The 18570-nt window shown below is 46.3% G+C and overlaps 1 protein-coding gene across 1 annotated transcript; it reads right to left on the bottom strand.

The window, feature by feature from the left end:
• Window positions 1-255: 255 nt before the first annotated feature.
• Window positions 256-1854, bottom strand: LOC306934433 (uncharacterized protein; the record flags this gene model as incomplete). Its single annotated transcript, XM_079517002.1, has 2 exons — window positions 849-1854; window positions 256-264 (listed from the first exon to the last, which is right to left on the bottom strand). Exons 1-2 carry the CDS (start codon window positions 1524-1526, stop codon window positions 256-258), a joined length of 687 nt encoding a protein of 228 aa, XP_079373128.1. The 5' UTR covers window positions 1527-1854.
• Window positions 1855-18570: the final 16716 nt, after the last annotated feature.

Genomic DNA, 18570 nt, shown 5'->3' with positions numbered 1-18570 from the left:
TAGTAGAAATAAAAGGGGAAGGCCCTGTCACATTTACATTGTATTCATAATAATGGCACGTTATGGGTAAAGTAAATCACAATGATGTTCACGTCAGAGAAGCTACTGACTCAGCATCATGTGGCAAGGAGCCAAGGAATTCACCTGCAATCAATCTCAAGCATTGCTGGAGGCGTGCCTAGAATTCACTGGCCTACTGACCACTTTTTATGCGAAGAAAAGATGTGTGCACTGTGTGCCCAAGGGAAGGAATGCTCAGTGCATCTAAGAAAAAAAACATTATATGGCACACAGGGAGGGAAATTCAGCCTGAAAAAGGACAGCCCCCGTGTGTTGTTGGGAGATAGTGAAGAGGGATGCAAGCTAGCTGATATGAGCTTATTATCACAAGGTTTTCACAGTCCACCACTACACATGGACAGCAGCTGATTTCCATATGCATAATATTATGTGTGGAGTTGTGTGGGGGTGGTGATTGATATTATAATGCAGCATGACACATCAAAGCACACATGCTGTCAGCTTACTGTACGTAAATTGCTTGTGTCAGAATCATGCAGGCCTATAATACATCACATGTATAAGGTGCATGACTTATTCAGATGTTATCCATGCCGTTGTCAAACGCAAACGGCAAGACATAAGCACTGAGCAGCCCTAAAACACAATGTTTAGGAAAAATTGACCATTGGTGGGCATGACGGGCATCATATACCAGTATAGTAGCCATGTGAGCTGCAGTGACAGCGCTAATCAATGAACAGCCTACTTTCAGCCTACTCATTCATTCATTAATTTATTTTCAACGTGCAATGTGTCCGTGGTTGCTCCTTCACATTTCGTCCTACAGGGGTTGGGGAGAGAGAGAGAGTGGGGGGGAGAGAGAGAGAGTGGGGGGGTGAGTGTGTCACGCGCGTTTTATATACACACAAACGTGTTTTCCTAGTACTCACAGAATCACTGGTGTTCGTGTTCTTCATCATCATCACCGCCGGGTCGACCACCAGCTTCTCGAAGCACGCCGAGCCGAGAGAGGAGCTCTTCTGCTGGGTCATGATGAGCTGCTGGGGGACGGGCAGCTTGGGGCTGCCGTGGTGGACCGTGAGCTCCGGCTTGCTGCCCGTCGTGGGTCCCGCGGCCGCCCCGAGCTGCTGCTGCAGCGGCGGCTGTCCCAGGGCGCTGCTTCCCGCGCCTCCGCCGGGGCCCGAGGAGGAGTCACTCGACGACGGGCTGCCGGAGGTGCTGCTCAGGTTCGGCTGAGACGACGAGAACACCCGGTCCAACTGCGGTTTCTTTTTCCGTTTAAACATCCACAGCCCCGACTCCTTTTTGCTAGCCTCCGCGCCGCCGCCGCCACCGCCGCCGCCGCTGCTGCCACTGCGCCTCTCGGAGCCTAGTTTGGGACTCAGCCATGGTTTTTTCGTCTTCTCCTGGAAATTCTTCCACATCCTCCGTTGGTAGGACTCCTGGCCCCTCGCACCGCCGCCACTCTCCGGTGCACCCTTGCGCGGGGATTTGTCTGCCATGGTGCCCGTGCAGCAGCCGGCCAGCCTGAAGAGCGCACGCTGTGTAGTGAAACCTATTCAACCACCGCGGTGGGGTGGTGGTGGTGGTCGGGCTGATGATGGGTGCTGCTGCTGATGGTGCAGCAGCTCGGTAGCACTTGCACTGATGATCAATCAATCATCAAAGACCTGCTGCCTGCTATAATCTCCCGTGCGCCAAATCCGCCAATAGTGAAAGCTTTCAACAACGTGCTGCTGCAGTGGGTTTTTTCATGTCACTCTGTCAACGGATGTTAATAAACGGCACTAATTTGCCTCAGCTGCCTTCCTCATGGTGAAGTTGTTGCAAAGTGTAAAGTGGTCTTGTTGTATGTAGTGTCAGTGTGTCTCCTCCTCTCTTCCACCGCCCAGGGTTTATGCCAACTTCCCCATTAATTGGTAGCCTATATTCTAATGATAAGGGCGCATCAACGCGCCTCCCCCTGGTCAATCGTGTCAGTTGCCCGTAGTATAGGGCAGGCTACTCTGGTGGATTACATAACCATCCTAACCCTACGACGCAACAGGGAATCCTATCTTTATGTCCCTCTCTCCATCTTTGTTTCTCCATCTGTGTAGTTACTAGTTCCACACCAATTTGGTATCACAATGTCCTCCTCGGCTCCTCCTTATAATATGCTGCTACCCCTTTAAGCAGATCAAGCAGAATGTTATCTCCTATACACATACATGATGCAGTGTAGTGTCTTGTGTCGACTCTCAGCCTACTCCTTTCCACATTGAAATTATTGTCGTGGACTACATTACTGGTGTGTAGTTGCTTTTTAGTTTCTTTAGATGCTGTGCTATTGTGGTACTGTACAGTAGCCTATAATGATCTCTTCTTATCAGTAGGCTAATAACCTACAAGCAGTCGGGGCACATGTAATCATACACTGGTCTACTCTGGATGCACTGTACAGGCATACATGTCATGCAATCATGCATGTATCTTGTATGCATGAACACACACACACACACACACACACACACACACACACACACACACACACACACATGCAGAGCAGAGATCACAACACATCCCTCACTCTGCCATCCAGGAAGATTACATTTGACTTTGGGCCAATAAGGTTGCAAGGTCTATCAAGGTAAACTCTTATAGTTATAGCCTATAGCCTACAAAATAAATCATCGACACAATGGTGACAGCCCAATGGTCTGAGTAATGTACAGAGAACTATGGGATTACAAACTACTTGTGAGAATGTTAATGTTAATGTAAAGAGTCAATTGAACAATTAAATGCAGAATGAAGGAATGAGACGCTGGAGCATCACAGACATTAAATGCCATTTTATGTAGGTGCTATAATATCATGACAGAGGACTAACGTTTCGATGCCTTGATTGATTGATTGATTGATTGATTGATTGAGCTCAAGGTGCAGTCAGACACTTCACATATTGAACTAAGGGATGTCAAACTCAAATACACAGTGGGCCAAAATAAAGAAATCGGTCGAGGTCGAGGGCCGGACTGTGTTTCAACACACGGGCATAGGGTGACCAGATGTCCCCCTTTGCGTGGGACAGTCCCTCATTTCCAGGACTTTTCAGGCGTCCCACAAATTGAGACCATGTCCCACATTGTGACTAGCAGTGTTCAAATGCCCTATAGTCCCCTAACAGTTGGCTTTCTGTTGTAGAGCTCTCATTGCCTCTTTCCTGCAAAATATAGCCTACTATTAAGTCTGTTAAAATAACATGAGAAATATCCCCTAGGCTACGGTACCAAGTCAGCCATACTACCCATGACCAAAATTTGCATTTAACCCATTTTGAGCGGGAACCCCTTTTGGTGTTTTAACTAAGCATTATGTAATACTTTAGCTATTGAAAAATAGCAGATCTACGAGCTTGTAGGTCTTCTATTTTTGAAAAATCGTGAAAATGCGGCACAAATCTTTGAATATATATTCTTTCAGAAGACTTTTTTTTTTTTTTTTTTTACGTCAGGCCTAAATGGTTAACCAAATGTGAGATCAGAGGGGTTTAATAATAAAATGATAGGCATTATTAGGCCTATGGTCTAATATGACATCAACACATTTGAGTAATAAGTTGCTAACACCGCCCCGTCCCCCCTGGTTGGTTCCACACAAATACTTCTGTCCCTCAAATTAACAGTTTGGATTTGATTCTGCATGGTCATCCTAAAAGGGCATCAGCAGCTACAGAACAACAACATGGTAAGTGCTTGTCTATGAAGTCTATGTAATAGTGGCTCTGCAGTGCAGGGTGACAGGTTTGAACTGCATGGCCAGGAGCTTGAAACAGAACCTGTATTCTCAGTTGAGATTCTGGTTGGTTTACATTACTGGTCAGTAGTCAGGCTGCATTCAGGTGTTAATGGCAATACCAAAATAAGTCGGAAGTCCATGAGCCAGAGCTCCAAATTTGGGCTCCTAATCTGAGCATTATATGAAAATATGCCAGAATTTGCATAACTTTCCTTTCAGGATATAAGAGGCAACCTTCTTATTTAATTTTGTTTACATGTTAGAAGCAAAGGTTTTAAGTAATAAGTTCCGCCCCCCCGTCCCGTCCCGTCCCACACAAGTGATACTTCTGTCCCTCAAATGAACACTTTGGATCTAGTCACCCTACACGGGCACCGCGGTCATGAGGACGTCCCAGGCAAACAGCAAAAAAGTAAATGCATTTAAAGCTGAAAATGCATTATTATTAAGCTCAGTTTCCTGTTCTATGATCCTCACCAAGCACTGCTTTCATAGTATGTGATATGTGCCAATGCACTCGCAGTGCATTGTGGGACTTGTAGTATTATGGTGGTCCGTGCAATATACCAGAGGGCCAGTTCTAATACTAATTAAATATCATCCCGCGGGCCAAAGATAATTCACTCGCGGGCCTGATTTGGCCCCCGGGCCTTGAGTTTGACATATATTACTAGAACCTCGACCCGCCTACGGCAGGTCTCACGCCTAACGGCAAGAATTTGTGTTGCAGTGCGATCCGAGTGAGACACACACACTGTATCTGCCCCACTGACTGTGTGTTTTCTATATGCTGGGCCGGTTGTGTTGTTGTTGTTGTTCCGTGTTGTTGTTTCCCTGTGAACAGGGACGTGCATACATAGACATCAAAGGGGGCTTCAGCCCCTGCCCTTTTACTCGTCTGTAAAACAACTGCCCTCTCCAGACCACGAATGCAGCATAATTTACTATGGTGAAAGAAATGCACATGCCTCTCCTTTCCATGCCATACCGGAAGGCAGCATTCAGTTTCCTGAACTTGAACGCAGCATTTTGCGTTGAACATATTTGTTTCAAAATCCATGTCGTTACACCGCATCTCCACTAGCTAAAGAGTGCTGGGTTGCGTCCCGAAAATTGCTGATCTACAAGCCCCTGCCTGTAACACTCTCTGCGCGTCCCTGCCTGTGAATGTCGTGTGTACGCTGTCTGTGCATATTCTCGGAGCCATCGCAATTCGCATCACAGAAATCGGAAACCACAGAGCTGGGTTGAAAAACCCACGGGTAGGGTCGGTGACGTATCGTGGGCGTAGGCGGCGTTTCCGCATGCTCAGCAGCATGCATCACGGTCTATGACTTGCCGAACTGAACTCGCAACATGTTACCATGCAGCTCAAATGTATAATGATTCATCAACATAGCATAAACACCAAAATGCTATATCTGTACAGAGTAGAAAAAGGGAAAAAGCAGTTTCTGTGAATTTCTATGTTTTGTGCGCATGCACATTTTTTATCTTTACTGCATAGCAATATAATTCAATTAAGGCCTATTATATAGGAGAGCAATAAGGGAAACAACTCAGTTACTGTAGCTGTACTTAACTGAGTTAAGTGCATGCATTTTATATATGTATTCCCATGCTTTTGTTCTTGCCTAATATAAGTCGCTCTGGATTAAGAGCGTCTGCTAAATGCCTAAATTGTAATTGTAAATTGTAACTCCTTGTTGAGTTAAGTAGGGAGATGGACACATAACAGTTCCCTTGAGAATGCTATTGGCTTTTAGATATTGGCATGCTACCTTAACTGATGAGTCTGCAGTGCACAGAGCAAGCATTCCAAATGACTATGCACAGCACAATCTATTAAGTGTGCTGTTGTAGTGCATGCATGTATACACAATACACATGTATAACAAGAGCACACACACACACACACACACACACACACACACACACACACACACACACACACACACACACACACACACACACACACACACACACACACACACACACACACACACACACACACACACACACACACACACACACACACACACACACACACACACACACTCACAGTATACAGTACATAAACACTTCCACACATGCCATAGACATACATAGTCTCTCAAGCCCACTCTTCCCACAATAAACAAATAGGAAAAAAGAAAGTCTGTAACTGCACCTCGCAAAGGCTGACAGAAAGCTGTCATGGAAGTGGGGGGAAAACAGGACATTTATTTACGTACCCTTCTGATGTATACGGACTGGGTAAAGCTAAGCAGTTGAAAACTGTGAACACTCTCTGAGACTGCAGTCTCTCAGTGTACTGTAGGCCTATACTGGATATGGTCCTTAATTCCTGCACAAAATGCTTAAACAAACTTTGTTTTTACTTCTTTGGTTAGTTTATTTTCTTTTTTTTAGCATTCACCAACCAGCAAATAATGAGCTCACTGAGAAAGCAAAATAATGTTTTTTTGTAAAGCACACTTAAGCCCTTCTCTAGAACCCAACCACAAACCACAATGCAACTGACTGACAGATATTGTGAGACGTGTGTGTGTGTGTGTGTGTGTGTGTGTGTGTGTGTGTGTGTGTGTGTGTGTGTGTGTGTGTGTGTGTGTGTGTGTGTGTGTACTGTATATACTGCTGCATCACTCTTCATTTCATCTTTACTAGTTTTGACTGTATAAAAACACTTTCTGTGTTTCTGGTTATTGTAACCTCTCCCACTATAACACACACACACACACACACACACACACACACACACACACACACACACACACACACACACACACGGTAGTGATACAGCTCCACGGTTAACAGGATGTTAAAAGCAATTGAAACGAGGCGCCGACTCATCGAGCCTGATCTCCTCATGGCAAAGTAATACCATAAATAAATTATGATACAGTTGTTTTCACCCAGAGGGATGAATCATGGCTCTCTTCAAATTCATTCTTTTGTGAAGGAGACATCTGCATGAGAACGTGTATTGTTGTGAAGTACACTGTGTGTACACAAACTCATTCAATTATATTTCCTTTAATTATAATAATAAATAATAATATCCAGCTATTGAAAAAATGTCACAGAAAAAGAATGAAACAGAAAATGATATTAGATATTGGTATTAGTTGCCCCACTGAGAGCAGACACCCTTCCTCCTCCCATGGTCCAAAGCTGTATTGTTTTTGTTCCCCTTGCACTTTCTTTCTTGGTTTTTGTTGTTTCTCTTTCTTCTTTTTTTTTCTCTGTCCCTTTTTTTCTTTTTCTCCCTCCTTTGAAATGTTCATTCTGAAGTAATGATGTCCGGTTGCCCCTGTTATGTTGTCTTGATGCCATAGTGACGTAATCCATCTGGAAAAAGTGAGGACTATACTATACAGAGACACTTGGAGATGGAGTCACTTGGAGGGGGTGATGGGTGGTGATCCACCTGAACTGAAGCCGCACCCACAGCTGTAGTTGTATGATAAAGGGGGAGGGGTTAGGGGAGGGGCTGATAGTGTGGTGTCACTATATTACTGTTTATTTCATTGGCCCGTTTGACTGTCAAGGGTTCAGCCTCCAGGAAGAAACCCTAAATGCAAAGTTAATACACCATTGCACATACAAACAACTCCAGGGTGTCTAATGAAGTACTGTCACCTCATAGACACATGAAAAACTGAAAAAATACAAAAAATGTGGCACTTCATCTTTAAGAAGTATGTATTCTGTACTGATCTGCACTGCTTTTTCTAAAGAAAATAAACAATAATAAACAATAAAAGATATTGGTATTAGTCAATGTAAAGCCGTTTTCACAATTAAAAGAAAAACATATTTCAAACAGATCGAACGCTAGCAATGCTAGTTGCTCTACTTCCGGGTGCTTCATGCACTGGGTGAGCAACGTCGTTGAAATGAATTAGGGCCGTCCATTCTCTAGATATATAACTATAACTATGGGCTATGGCAGGGGTAGGCAACTATTGCTGCTATTTTTTGAAAAATCGTAAAAATGCGGCACAAATCTTTGAATATATATTCGTTCAGATAATTTCATTCACAACGTTTTTTTTATTTCGATGTCAGGCCTAAATGGGTTAAATAAACTATTTTAAAAAATGCAGTCAAATAAATGAAGTCCCTCACATTTGTGTGTAAATTACATCCTGCATTCTACATTCATTAAAACTGAATGTAAAACTGTTATTGCCCTGACTCTAATGAGCATTATAACAACGTGAAAGAAAATATTTAAAAAGAAGGAAAAACTTTATATGAATGAATGAATGAATGAATGAATGAATGAAATATTTATTTTCGTGTCATGCCACTTTGGCCCATGCCATATGGGATTATATGACACATTTTACAGATTACATTGGATACAACGTTAAAGGTTACTTTAGTAACCACGGTTGTATATATAAATTGAACGAAATACCTTTCGTTTATGGGTAGGTTTCCTTCAAAACCTAGCTGCAGAACATTATTTTATGTACTCCCAGGACAGAAAATTCTAGAATTTTCGCTGTCCTGGGCTCTAAGGGTGACGTAGGAAGCCACGCCTATCCCGTATAGATACCTGCGTGGCTACGTCAGCCCTCATTCGGAACTTTTCTTCTGCTTTAGAGAACAGAAGGGCGTTCCACGAAAGGTATTTCGTTCAATTTATATATACAACCGTGGTTACTAAAGTAACCTTTAACGTTGTATTATATAGAAATTTCACGAAATACCTTTCGTTTATGGGACTTTATGAACTCCCGTGACCTGAACTTCCAGTGGGTCCCAGGTAAACCTTTTGGGAGGGGCTCGGACCCTTTTGGGTCCAGAACCTAGTCCTTGTGGAGGGCAGGAGGCAGCGCTATGCTGCCCTGATGCCTTACTGAGCAGCGGCCCCCAAGACCGCGTGCGCTAGCGAAGGCGCTGCCACATCTAGGTTATAGTATGTGGCGAAAGTCGAGGGTGTAGACCAGCTTGCTGCTGTGCAGACTTCCTGAATGGAGACACCCTTGTAGAGTGCCCAGGAAGCTGCCACACCTCTTGTGGAGTGGGCCCTCAGGGCTTGAGGGGAATCCACGCCTTGGCTAGTGTAGGCCAGACGGATGGCTTCCACTATCCAGTTAGAGATAGTGACCTTCGTGACGGGCTTTCCTTTGGTCCTGGCACACCAGGACACAAAGAGTTGGCTTCCTTGTCTGAAGGGAGCCAGTCTATCCGCGTATATGCGTAAAGCTCTGACTGGGCAGAGGCAATTAAGCCTGCTGTCTTCGTCAGAGGAGAACGGCGGGGGATGGAAAGCCTGTAGGTTCACTGGCACACACACTGAGAGAGCATTTTTGGGAATGAAGGCGGGGTTTGCCTTTAGGGTGACCTTGGTCGACCCCTCATCGAACCTCATGCAGTCTGGAGAGATCGAGAGCGCATGTAGGTCGCTGACCCTTTTTGCTGTCGTGAGTGCGATCAGGAGAGCCACCTTCAGGGTTAGGAGCTTGAGGCTCACGGTTTGTAGTGGTTCAAAGGGTGCTGTAGCCAGCGCCTTTAGAACCAGGGACAAATCCCACGAGGGAACGAGGGATCTGCATGTCCTATGTTCCCTGCGTACACCCTTCATGAATTGTTTTACCAGCGGGTGCTTCCACACCGTCTGGTTATCAAAGCCTGGGTGGCAGGCAGAGATTGCCGCCAAATGGACCTTGACTGAGGAGAGGCCTAGACCGTTGTCTAGGAGCTCCTGCAGGAATGACAGGACGTCGATCACTGAGGCCTGGTAGGGGACTGTTTGGTCTGGTCTTCGTGAGCACCAATGCTCGAAGACGCGCCAGGCTGTGTCGTAACGGTCCCTTGTTGACTGGGCTCTGCCTTTCTGAATCGTTTCGATTACGTTCGGAGGTAGACCCACGGCAGTCAACATCACCCTTTGACGGGCCAGACCCATAGGTCTAGGTCCTGGGGGTGAGGGTGGAAGATCTCCCCCCTCGCTTGAGAGAGGAGATCCGCTCGAAGGGGAATTCTCCACGGCTGGTCGTAGAGGAGAGGGGTTATTTCCGACCTCCAGACCCCCCACAACGGGGCTATTAGGAGCACCTTCAGACCCTGAGTCCTCACTCTGTCCAGAGTGGGGCTGATGAGGGATAGCGGGGGAAAGGCGTAGAGAAGGGTTTTGGGCCATTGGTGTGACAGAGCGTCTAGCCCCAACGTTGATGGTCCCCTGATTGCGAAGAAGAGGGGACACTTCGTGTTCTCCTCTGTGGCAAAGAGATCCACCTTGGATTTCCCAAACCTGCTCCAGACCTGGGCCACTGCATGAGGGTGTAGTGACCAGTCTGAGTAGCGGAGAGGTCCTCTGGACAGCAGGTCTGCCCCTGTGTTCAGAAGACCTGGGACGTGACACGCTACTATTGAGAGGACGCGTGTGTTGCACCACAGGATCAGTTTCTGAGCCAGTTGATGAAGACGAGGGGACCTGAGTCCACCTTGTCTGTTGATGTAGCACATGGCCGTGGTGTTGTCTGTCCTGACTAGGACATGGCAACCCAGGATGCGCTGCTCGAAGTATTTCAGGGCGAGGAAGACTGCCATGAGCTCTAAGTAATTTATGTGAAGGGCACGTAGTGGCCCCAACCATAAACCTCTGGCTGTGAGTCCTTCCATCGTGGCTCCCCAGCCTGTCATGCTGGCGTCTGTAGTGATGACTTTCCTGATCAGAGGCTTTCCCATGGGGACGCCCTCTGAGAGGGTTTTCCTGTCTGACCACCATTGAAGGGCTAGTATGCATTGTGATGTTACTGTTACCTTCTGGTGCCGACGGTGCATTGGTACATGTAGAGAGCCTATCCATCGTTGGAAAGGTCTCATATGTAGCCTTGCTAGGCGGATTAAATAGACCGCAGAGGCCATTAACCCCGCCATCCGGAGGCATGCATGAAAAGGAATCGAGCGTCCCCTTTTGAATGACGCCACGCACTGCAGTGTTGCGTCTATTCTCTCTTGGCTCAGGCGGGCCGTGTAAGAGATTGAGTTCAGTGTTATGCCTATAAAGTCTATTGACTGTGTTGGCATAAGCATGCTCTTCTCGTGGTTTATTATAAACCCAAGCGAGTCGAGGTGGCTGAGCACACGATGTGTGTGCGACAGTGCTTCTCGTGGAGAGTCTGCAAGTAGGATCCAGTCGTCTACGTATGTAGCGAGACGGATCCCTTGCTGTCGGAGCGGAGCGATAGCTGCCGCGGTGCACTTTATGAAGACTCTGGGACTCAGTGACATTCCGAAGGGAAGGACTGTGTACTCGTACACTTTTCCTCTGAACCCGAAGCGCAGACATTTTCTGTGCGGCGGGTAAATCGGAATGTGGAAATATGCGTCTTGCAGGTCTATCGACGTAAACCAGTCCCCTTCGCGAATTAGGCGTAGGAGGACTGGTGGAGTAAGCATTTTGAATCGCAGCTTTTTTAAGTGACGATTCAATGCCCTCAGGTCTAGAATGGGACGGAGTCCGCCCCCCTTTTTCTTTACCAAGAAATAGCGGGAGTAAAAACCGTTCATTGATTGGTCGAGGGCCACCTCTGTGATGGCGCCTTTCTGCATTAATGAATTGATTTCCTCTTGCAGAATGGCGGCCTTTTGCCCGCTCGCTTCTGAGAAAATAATTTTCCTGGAAGTGGGCGGTTTGGAGGCGAACTGTAGCCTGTATCCTGTCTGAATTGTACGGATTATCCACGGGGAAGCCCCGGATATCCGCCATTGTGACAGATGACGTGACAAAGGGTTCCCTGTGCTTGTCAGCGTGGTGCATGGCCTGCCTAGGGGAAGACTTACTTTGTGTGAAATGTCTCCCTCTAGTGAATTTTTTCGGTATTGAGTTTGGAAAAAATTGGCGTGGAGTTCTTGGCCTGTGACAGCTAAAGCTGTCACAGTGTGGGTTATCTTTCCCACTGGGCCTATGCCCTTCAGAGTTGGTTTTATTGTTTTTTGTGTTTTTTGTTTTTTTGTTTTCTTTATTGAACAACGTGGAAAAACATACACATGTGAATTGCACATAACAATTTTCGGGGTCTGTACAACGGTGCTCACAGCACTGTGTACAGGCCCCCTTAAGCGCTTCAGCGCAGGCTCTGAGGTGAGATCTGTGATCCCCACCTCTGGCCTTGAACTCTGAGTGTGGTGGGGAAGATGACCCGGCCCGGGCAGGTCATTTGCGCTTCCCCTGGCCTCGGCCTCTGGGAGCGCTCCTGGCCTTGTAGGGCGGCGGAGAGGTGCGGCGGTCTGCTCTGCCTCGGCCTGCAGGCTGTCGCTGTCTATCTCCGCTCCGGTCCTGGGACCTGGGTTTGTCATCGGTCTTGGCCTTCCAGGGTGCCTTCTTAGCCTTGGGGCGGCCTACCGGGGCGGCCTGGTTGGCCAGCGGTTCGAGCGCCTTCATCGTCTTGGTGGAGGACTCGAGCTGTTGGATGGTCTCTGACATCTTGGCCAGAGCGTCCTTAAACATACTGTCTGGGTGGATATTTCCAGCCACAAACTCTTTCTTTGTCTCCAGGGAGATGGCGCTGGTCTGATCGACCCAACGCCATCTCTCCTGGAGGATGGAACATGCCATTGCCTTGGCGTTGTGGAGAGTGGAGTCCCTCTGGAGGGTGGCCATCTCGTGATTCAGGCGGCGTAACTCGGCCAGGTCTTCTGGCAGTTCCGCTAGCTGGACTTTAATGGACTTCTGTCCCATCTCAATGAGGAGGCTCTTCATGGAACCCTGGAGAAGTGCTCCTGCATTGAGGGCCTTCGCCACGAATGACATGTGTGCATACTGCCACTTGTTCAGTTTTGAGGCTTCCCTCACGCTGCTGGACAGGAGCTGCGGTTCCTTTACGTGGTGATCCACTCTAGGAGCTGCAGGGTTGGCCAGGTAGGCCGCTATAGCCTTGTCCATAGCTGGCATGAAGTCTATGGCGAGGGTTTGTTTATCTGGTATGTCGTTGGGCCCCTTGGCGCTGGCCTTGGGAAAATCCACCTTCAGGAGGGGTTCGTCCCAGGCGTGCATCATGGCCTCCTCGAAGACTCATCAGTCCTGCCTTCCCATGGTAGTACCTTGACAGTTGACTTAGGCCATGTGTGGTTACAACGTGCACTAGCCTTCCTGTATATCTCGTAAATATTGGAGTCATCCATGGGGGGTACAGGAGGCGGGGGGACAGGAGCCCTGGCTTGCTGGTGCTCCTGTATGTCCATGGCATCCAGGTCGTCGAAGGGGCGACGAGTGGTGCTGACGTAGTCCCCGGGGGAGAGGTCATCATGGCCATCTCGCTCGTCCGCGTAGGCCTCGTCCAGGACGTGGTAGTCCTGGAGTTGCTCCTGGAAGGAAGGGAGCTCGTCATCACGAAGCTCCCCTTCCTCCCTGGTAGTCCAATGCTCCCCACCGGGAGACATTGCGCGGTCTGGGGAAGGGTCCAGGCGGTCCACCATATAGCTGGGTGCAACGGCAGGCTGTCTGCGTCTAGCTGTATGTCTGGGCGGGCACTCAATGGTGGCCTGCACGACGTGTTGTCGAGCACGTGGAGCTGGGGAAGAGCGGCGCGGTGCGAAGGTATCCCTTGGCCTCGCGCCATGAGCCTCGTAATCAGTGGCCTCGTGAGCCCTGGTTGCAGAGGCTGAAGTAGCGTACCTGTCTCGGCTAGCGCCGGCAGGTGCTGCTCTTGAAGAAGAGGCTCCGGTTGGGGCTCTGTTGCCCGAGTAGTCGAGCCTCTGTCTCGGGGTAGCTCGTTGTCCCTCTCCGGTGACGCGGGGCCAAAGCCCCTTTGGCGGGACTTGTATGCGAGCTCGTCGCGGGGGAGGAGTGGGGCTCCTCTCTCGGAGTCCGTGGGCGGCAAAGTTGTCATAATACCTTTGGACACGTCCGAGCCTGTTGTTTAGGACGTCGTCGTCCATTTTCTCACAATGGAGGCAAACGGGACCGATTTCCTCCATGGACTCACGGGTGTGGGTGAGGCCGAGACAATACATGCACTCGTCATGCCCGTCTTTGCCCGACATCGTGTTCCCGCATCCCCAGGTGGAGCACGTCTTTTGTTTGGGGCCTTCTTGACAGTCGGCGGGCACCGGCTGTCCTCGATGGCGTCTTTCCCCAGGCTGGGTCTCCCTCGTCAGCGACATGGTTGCTTGTAGAGAGAGGAGTCCGAGTGCTTAACAGCCACAGGTTTATCTTCCTCGTGGCGTGTAATAGTAGACCACAGGCGTATCTGCCTAGTAGCGCTAAGCTAACTATGGATAGCTTTAAGCTAACAAACGCTAGCTTTAGCGAGAGAGAAAAAGAGGCGCGAGCTGTTTTTTCGACAAGCTAGCGTAGCAACAAGTTGCCTAGAACTCACTTGTGTCGAAGTTCGGCTTTTTTTTCTCGAGAAGTATCCTTCTGTTTGCTTCGAGAGTGTGCCAGAGATCTCACGGTCCTAAAGAATTAATCTCTCGGCCGAGTTTGCGAGATATATTACCCTGCACACACTGGAATGTTAAAGTTCGTTCTCGCAGCTTAGCAGAAGAAAAGTTGAATGAGGGCTGACGTAGCCACGCAGGTATCTATACGGGATAGGCGTGGCTTCCTACGTCACCCTTAGAGCCCAGGACAGCGAAAATTCTAGAATTTTCTGTCCTGGGAGTACATAAAATAATGTTCTGCAGCTAGGTTTTGAAGGAAACCTACCCATAAACGAAAGGTATTTCGTGAAATTTCTATATAATACAACTGACACTACAGTCATTCCTGTTCATACATATTTGTATATTATTAAAACAAAAAAACAAAAAAAACAAAACGAAAATAAACACAAGGTCATTTTACATGTAAATGGCCCTCCTCCTCATTGACCAGGCCTTTTCAAGGAATGAGGCAAATGAAAAGGTGTACTTTTGAAACAGGTGCCTCAGTCTCTCGAAGTCCTCCAACCATACAAATTCATGGTATGGGTCTATCTTAAATTCTTAATAAAAAGTCTTTCCCTAATAGAGTTGTAGAAAGGACAATAAAAAACAAAATGCATTTCATTTTCAATTTAATTTAGATCACACAGACTACATAGTCTTTCCTCCTCCACCGTACCTACATATCTACCTGTCTCAATATGCAGACCAAGTATGCCAGCTCTAATTTGGGCACACAAGGATCGTTTCTTTTTTGACAGATTATACTGTACATAGTTTTCTGTCTCGTAGATCTCACAGATCTCACAGTATGTGCGGAGCTTTGGTTTACACCATATGTCCAGTGCCCATCTATCCTTTACATTTTGAAAAATAATTTCTTTTATTACCTTAACCTCTATTTGTTGTTTATTATAATAATGGTCTTCATAACCCGCTCTCGTAAGAATGTCGTACATGTCCGTAGCCCAAGTGCCCTTGATCAAGATATCCCACTCAAGAATCCTTCTTACAATTCTGTTAGAGTTCAACTCCAGTATTCTGTTCCACAGACGTACCATGTGTACACTCCACCGTACCTCATTGGGTTCCCATCCCGTATCTCCTTGGATGGCCAGGGTTGGCGTGAATTTGTGTACCCCCAGGAAATATCGCATTGCTCTATTATGCACGGTCTCACTTTTGGGGTATTGTTTGAATCCCCACACTCCTGCTACATAATCCAGCACTGGACATACACAAGCCTGGTATAGTTTGGAGTAGGTAGAGAAACCAATATCCCTCAGGTTCTTGGTTTTAGCTTTTGTGGACAAGCAAAATATGTTGGAATTTTTCATGTGGTGTCATTAAAATGAATTAATGTTGATATGGCACACTGACAATCTAGAAAATAAAAACATGGCACTTCATTTAAAAAAGGTTGCAGACCCCTGGGCTATGGTACAGTATCTCACATAGACAAATTACATCGTCAACTTGCAACAGGCGTTATAGTCCCACTTGAGTAAAAGATGAAGTATTTGACTTAGATATTACATTGACTATATGCATATAGGCATACACAGGGATCCTTTTAAAAGCCTTCTTTCACATAACATAAACATGTTCCCTGCTGGCTCATTTATAATGTGATTTAAAAACATTATATTATCTGTGTTAGCACAGCTTTGCAATATCAGTGTGTAATGAGCTTAATTATTACATCACCTCAGCTATAGTGAAAAATATCCCTATAGGTTGACGTAAGCTTTTATCATTCCACCCCACAGCATGGCAATGGGTATTCAATTATGCAAATTCATAACAGCTATAATGAAACATTTAACTTGACTTGACTGAATAGCACACCAATATATCTGATGCCACAAAAACTAAACCTAAAAAAACTAGAGTACAGGAAGAACACATGATATCTTTGGTTATTATAAAAACGCGCTGCCTATAATATCATACTGCAGTTCCAGTAGTCAACACATCAGCATAAAATCAACTTGAGTTACACTCCGGTCATAAACTGTAAATCTGGGGTTGGCAACCTTTTCTGGCACGCATCACTTAGCTCTTTTCCAAAGCTGGTGTGTTCAGTGCCAAACAGTGAAATCCACCATTGCTTTGACGTGTTATGGTCTTATTACAGACTGCTTTAGAATAATATACAATCATAGAATAAGTACATAATAAAACCTAAAAAAAAAGAACGAGTCAATAATTGAATATGAATAATAAAAGTAAGATAAAGTCTGACTCTCTGAGAAGAAAGGCTGTATGCACATTGCACATCAAGCAATAGTGGTAATGGTTATTGGTTTTTTTTGGGGGGGGGGGTTTATCCCACGATTTTGTAACCAATTTTTCACCCATGTGTCAATTATCTAATGTGATCCTGGGCTCTACACACCCTCCGCCAACCTGGGGAGAGCAACGGACTTGAACTCATGCTTCCTTCATGCATGCATGAGTGTCCAAGTTGCTCCTTTGCACCTGACAGGGGGGAGTTTCCCTGGTTGGACATAGTGCGTGGGAGGAACACGTTATTCCAACCAGTTCCTTTCCCCTCCATCAGGCGCCCCGGCTGGCCAGGGGGAGGCAGTTTAGAGACCAGGATTACTGCATGTTTTTTTGTGAGGGTACCTACCCTAGGGGACACGGGGAGAACATGCAAACTCCACACAGAAAGGCCCTTTCGTCAACCCCGCCTCGGGTATGGGCACTGATAACACGGAGGAGGAAACACGCCGCCAGCACCCACAGTGTCCCCACCGGGAATCGAACCCAGGACCTTCTAGCTGTGAGGTGACAGCACTACCGACTGTGCCACTGTGCCCCTATGGTTATTATTTTTGATAATTGATCACCCAATCTGATCATTTAGGGTGGATAAAAAATAAGTTGTTGTCCACCACTGCTTGAACTGTTCTTAGAGCTTGCTGACAGTGTCAAAGTCACAGACAGACACATTGGCTGAAAGAACGACAGAAAAGAAAGGACAAGCAGATTTTCAGTTGTCTAAGCTGCTTAAAGGACAACTTTAGTTTTTTTCAACCAAGGTTCATGTTTTAGGTTGTTATTAGAGAAAGTAAAGGTGAGTGTAATGTTTTTTTCATTTGCTGCTTTCTTTCGTTTTAGGGATTTTAGCTGTTTTTGACAGTGGGGGCGGGGGCATTCGATTATGGGGCTAAATATGTATTTCTTTACAAAATGTTATAGTGATTTATTTTTGTATTAATTACTATAGTCCTACTAGACCCCAATAAATTATATTTGACCACAAAAGATCACAGGATCTACTGAATGTGTCAAACTGACATACCGTATTGAGCCTATGACACACAGTGTGGCTTCCCCCCAGTAGGCTACCTTCACATTCAGTAGATCATGTGATCTTTTGTGGCCAGATGTAATTTCTTGCGGTCTAGTAGGACTATAGTAAATAATAAAAAAAGAAATCGCTATAACATTTTGCAAAAAAAATACATATTTAGCCCCATGCTCGAATGCCCCCGCCCCCCTGTCAAAAACAGCTAAAATCCCTAAAACGAAAGAAAGCAGCAAATGAAATGAAAGTTGTCCTTTAAGTCAGGGGTTCTCAACGTTTTTGGCCGGGGACCCCCTGAAATGCTTTGGCAATGTCTCGGGACCCCCGCCCCGCCCCCGACCCCCAATATAAATTGACTGCTACAATAACCTGAAACCATTTTGGGCGGGAACCCCTTTTGGTGTTTTAAGCATTGTTATAATTTAGCTATTGAAAAATAGCAGATCTACAAGCTCATAGCGCGCCACCGAGTGGCGCGCTACGAGCTTGTAGGTCTGCTATTTTTGAAAAATCGTGAAAATAAAAATTAAAAAAATAATAATTTGGGGACCCCCTAAAATAATTTGGCGACCCCCCGAGGGGTCGCGACCCACGGGTTGAGAACCCCTGCTTTAAGTAATTTCAGTGTTGTGTTGTGTTGTTGATAAGTTCTCCCTGGCTAGTAGGCAGTGGCTCACACCCCTTTCACACCCACTACAGTTACCCAGTGACTAGAACAAACATACTGTATGATCTGCAGTAGTCAGGCAAAGAAGCAACGCCACTGTGTGAGTAGTCCATACAAATCATTTCTTCAATATGATAGATCTTTTCTTTTGAAAATTACTAAATAGATATTGATGTTAACACATTTTCTAAGGGTTTTCAAAGAAAAGACTATAGGTTTTGTGTTCCCTTCCCGTATATTTCTTTTTTATTGTTTATTTTTCTTATATATTGTACCATGTATATTTTATAGCCTACATCTTTTGTTGGAATCTTGCATTGTTGATAGTCCTGTGTTAATCATTTTATTTTGGGTGTTATCTACCCTAGAGCCAATGTAACTCCTTTGGTGTCTTCTA

This window comes from Electrona antarctica (assembly GCF_951216825.1).
Source record: "Electrona antarctica genome assembly, chromosome: 12".
NCBI lineage: Eukaryota > Metazoa > Chordata > Actinopteri > Myctophiformes > Myctophidae > Electrona > Electrona antarctica.
Note: the sequence above shows the minus strand (reverse complement) of the source record. Positions and strands in the feature narration are given on the sequence as shown.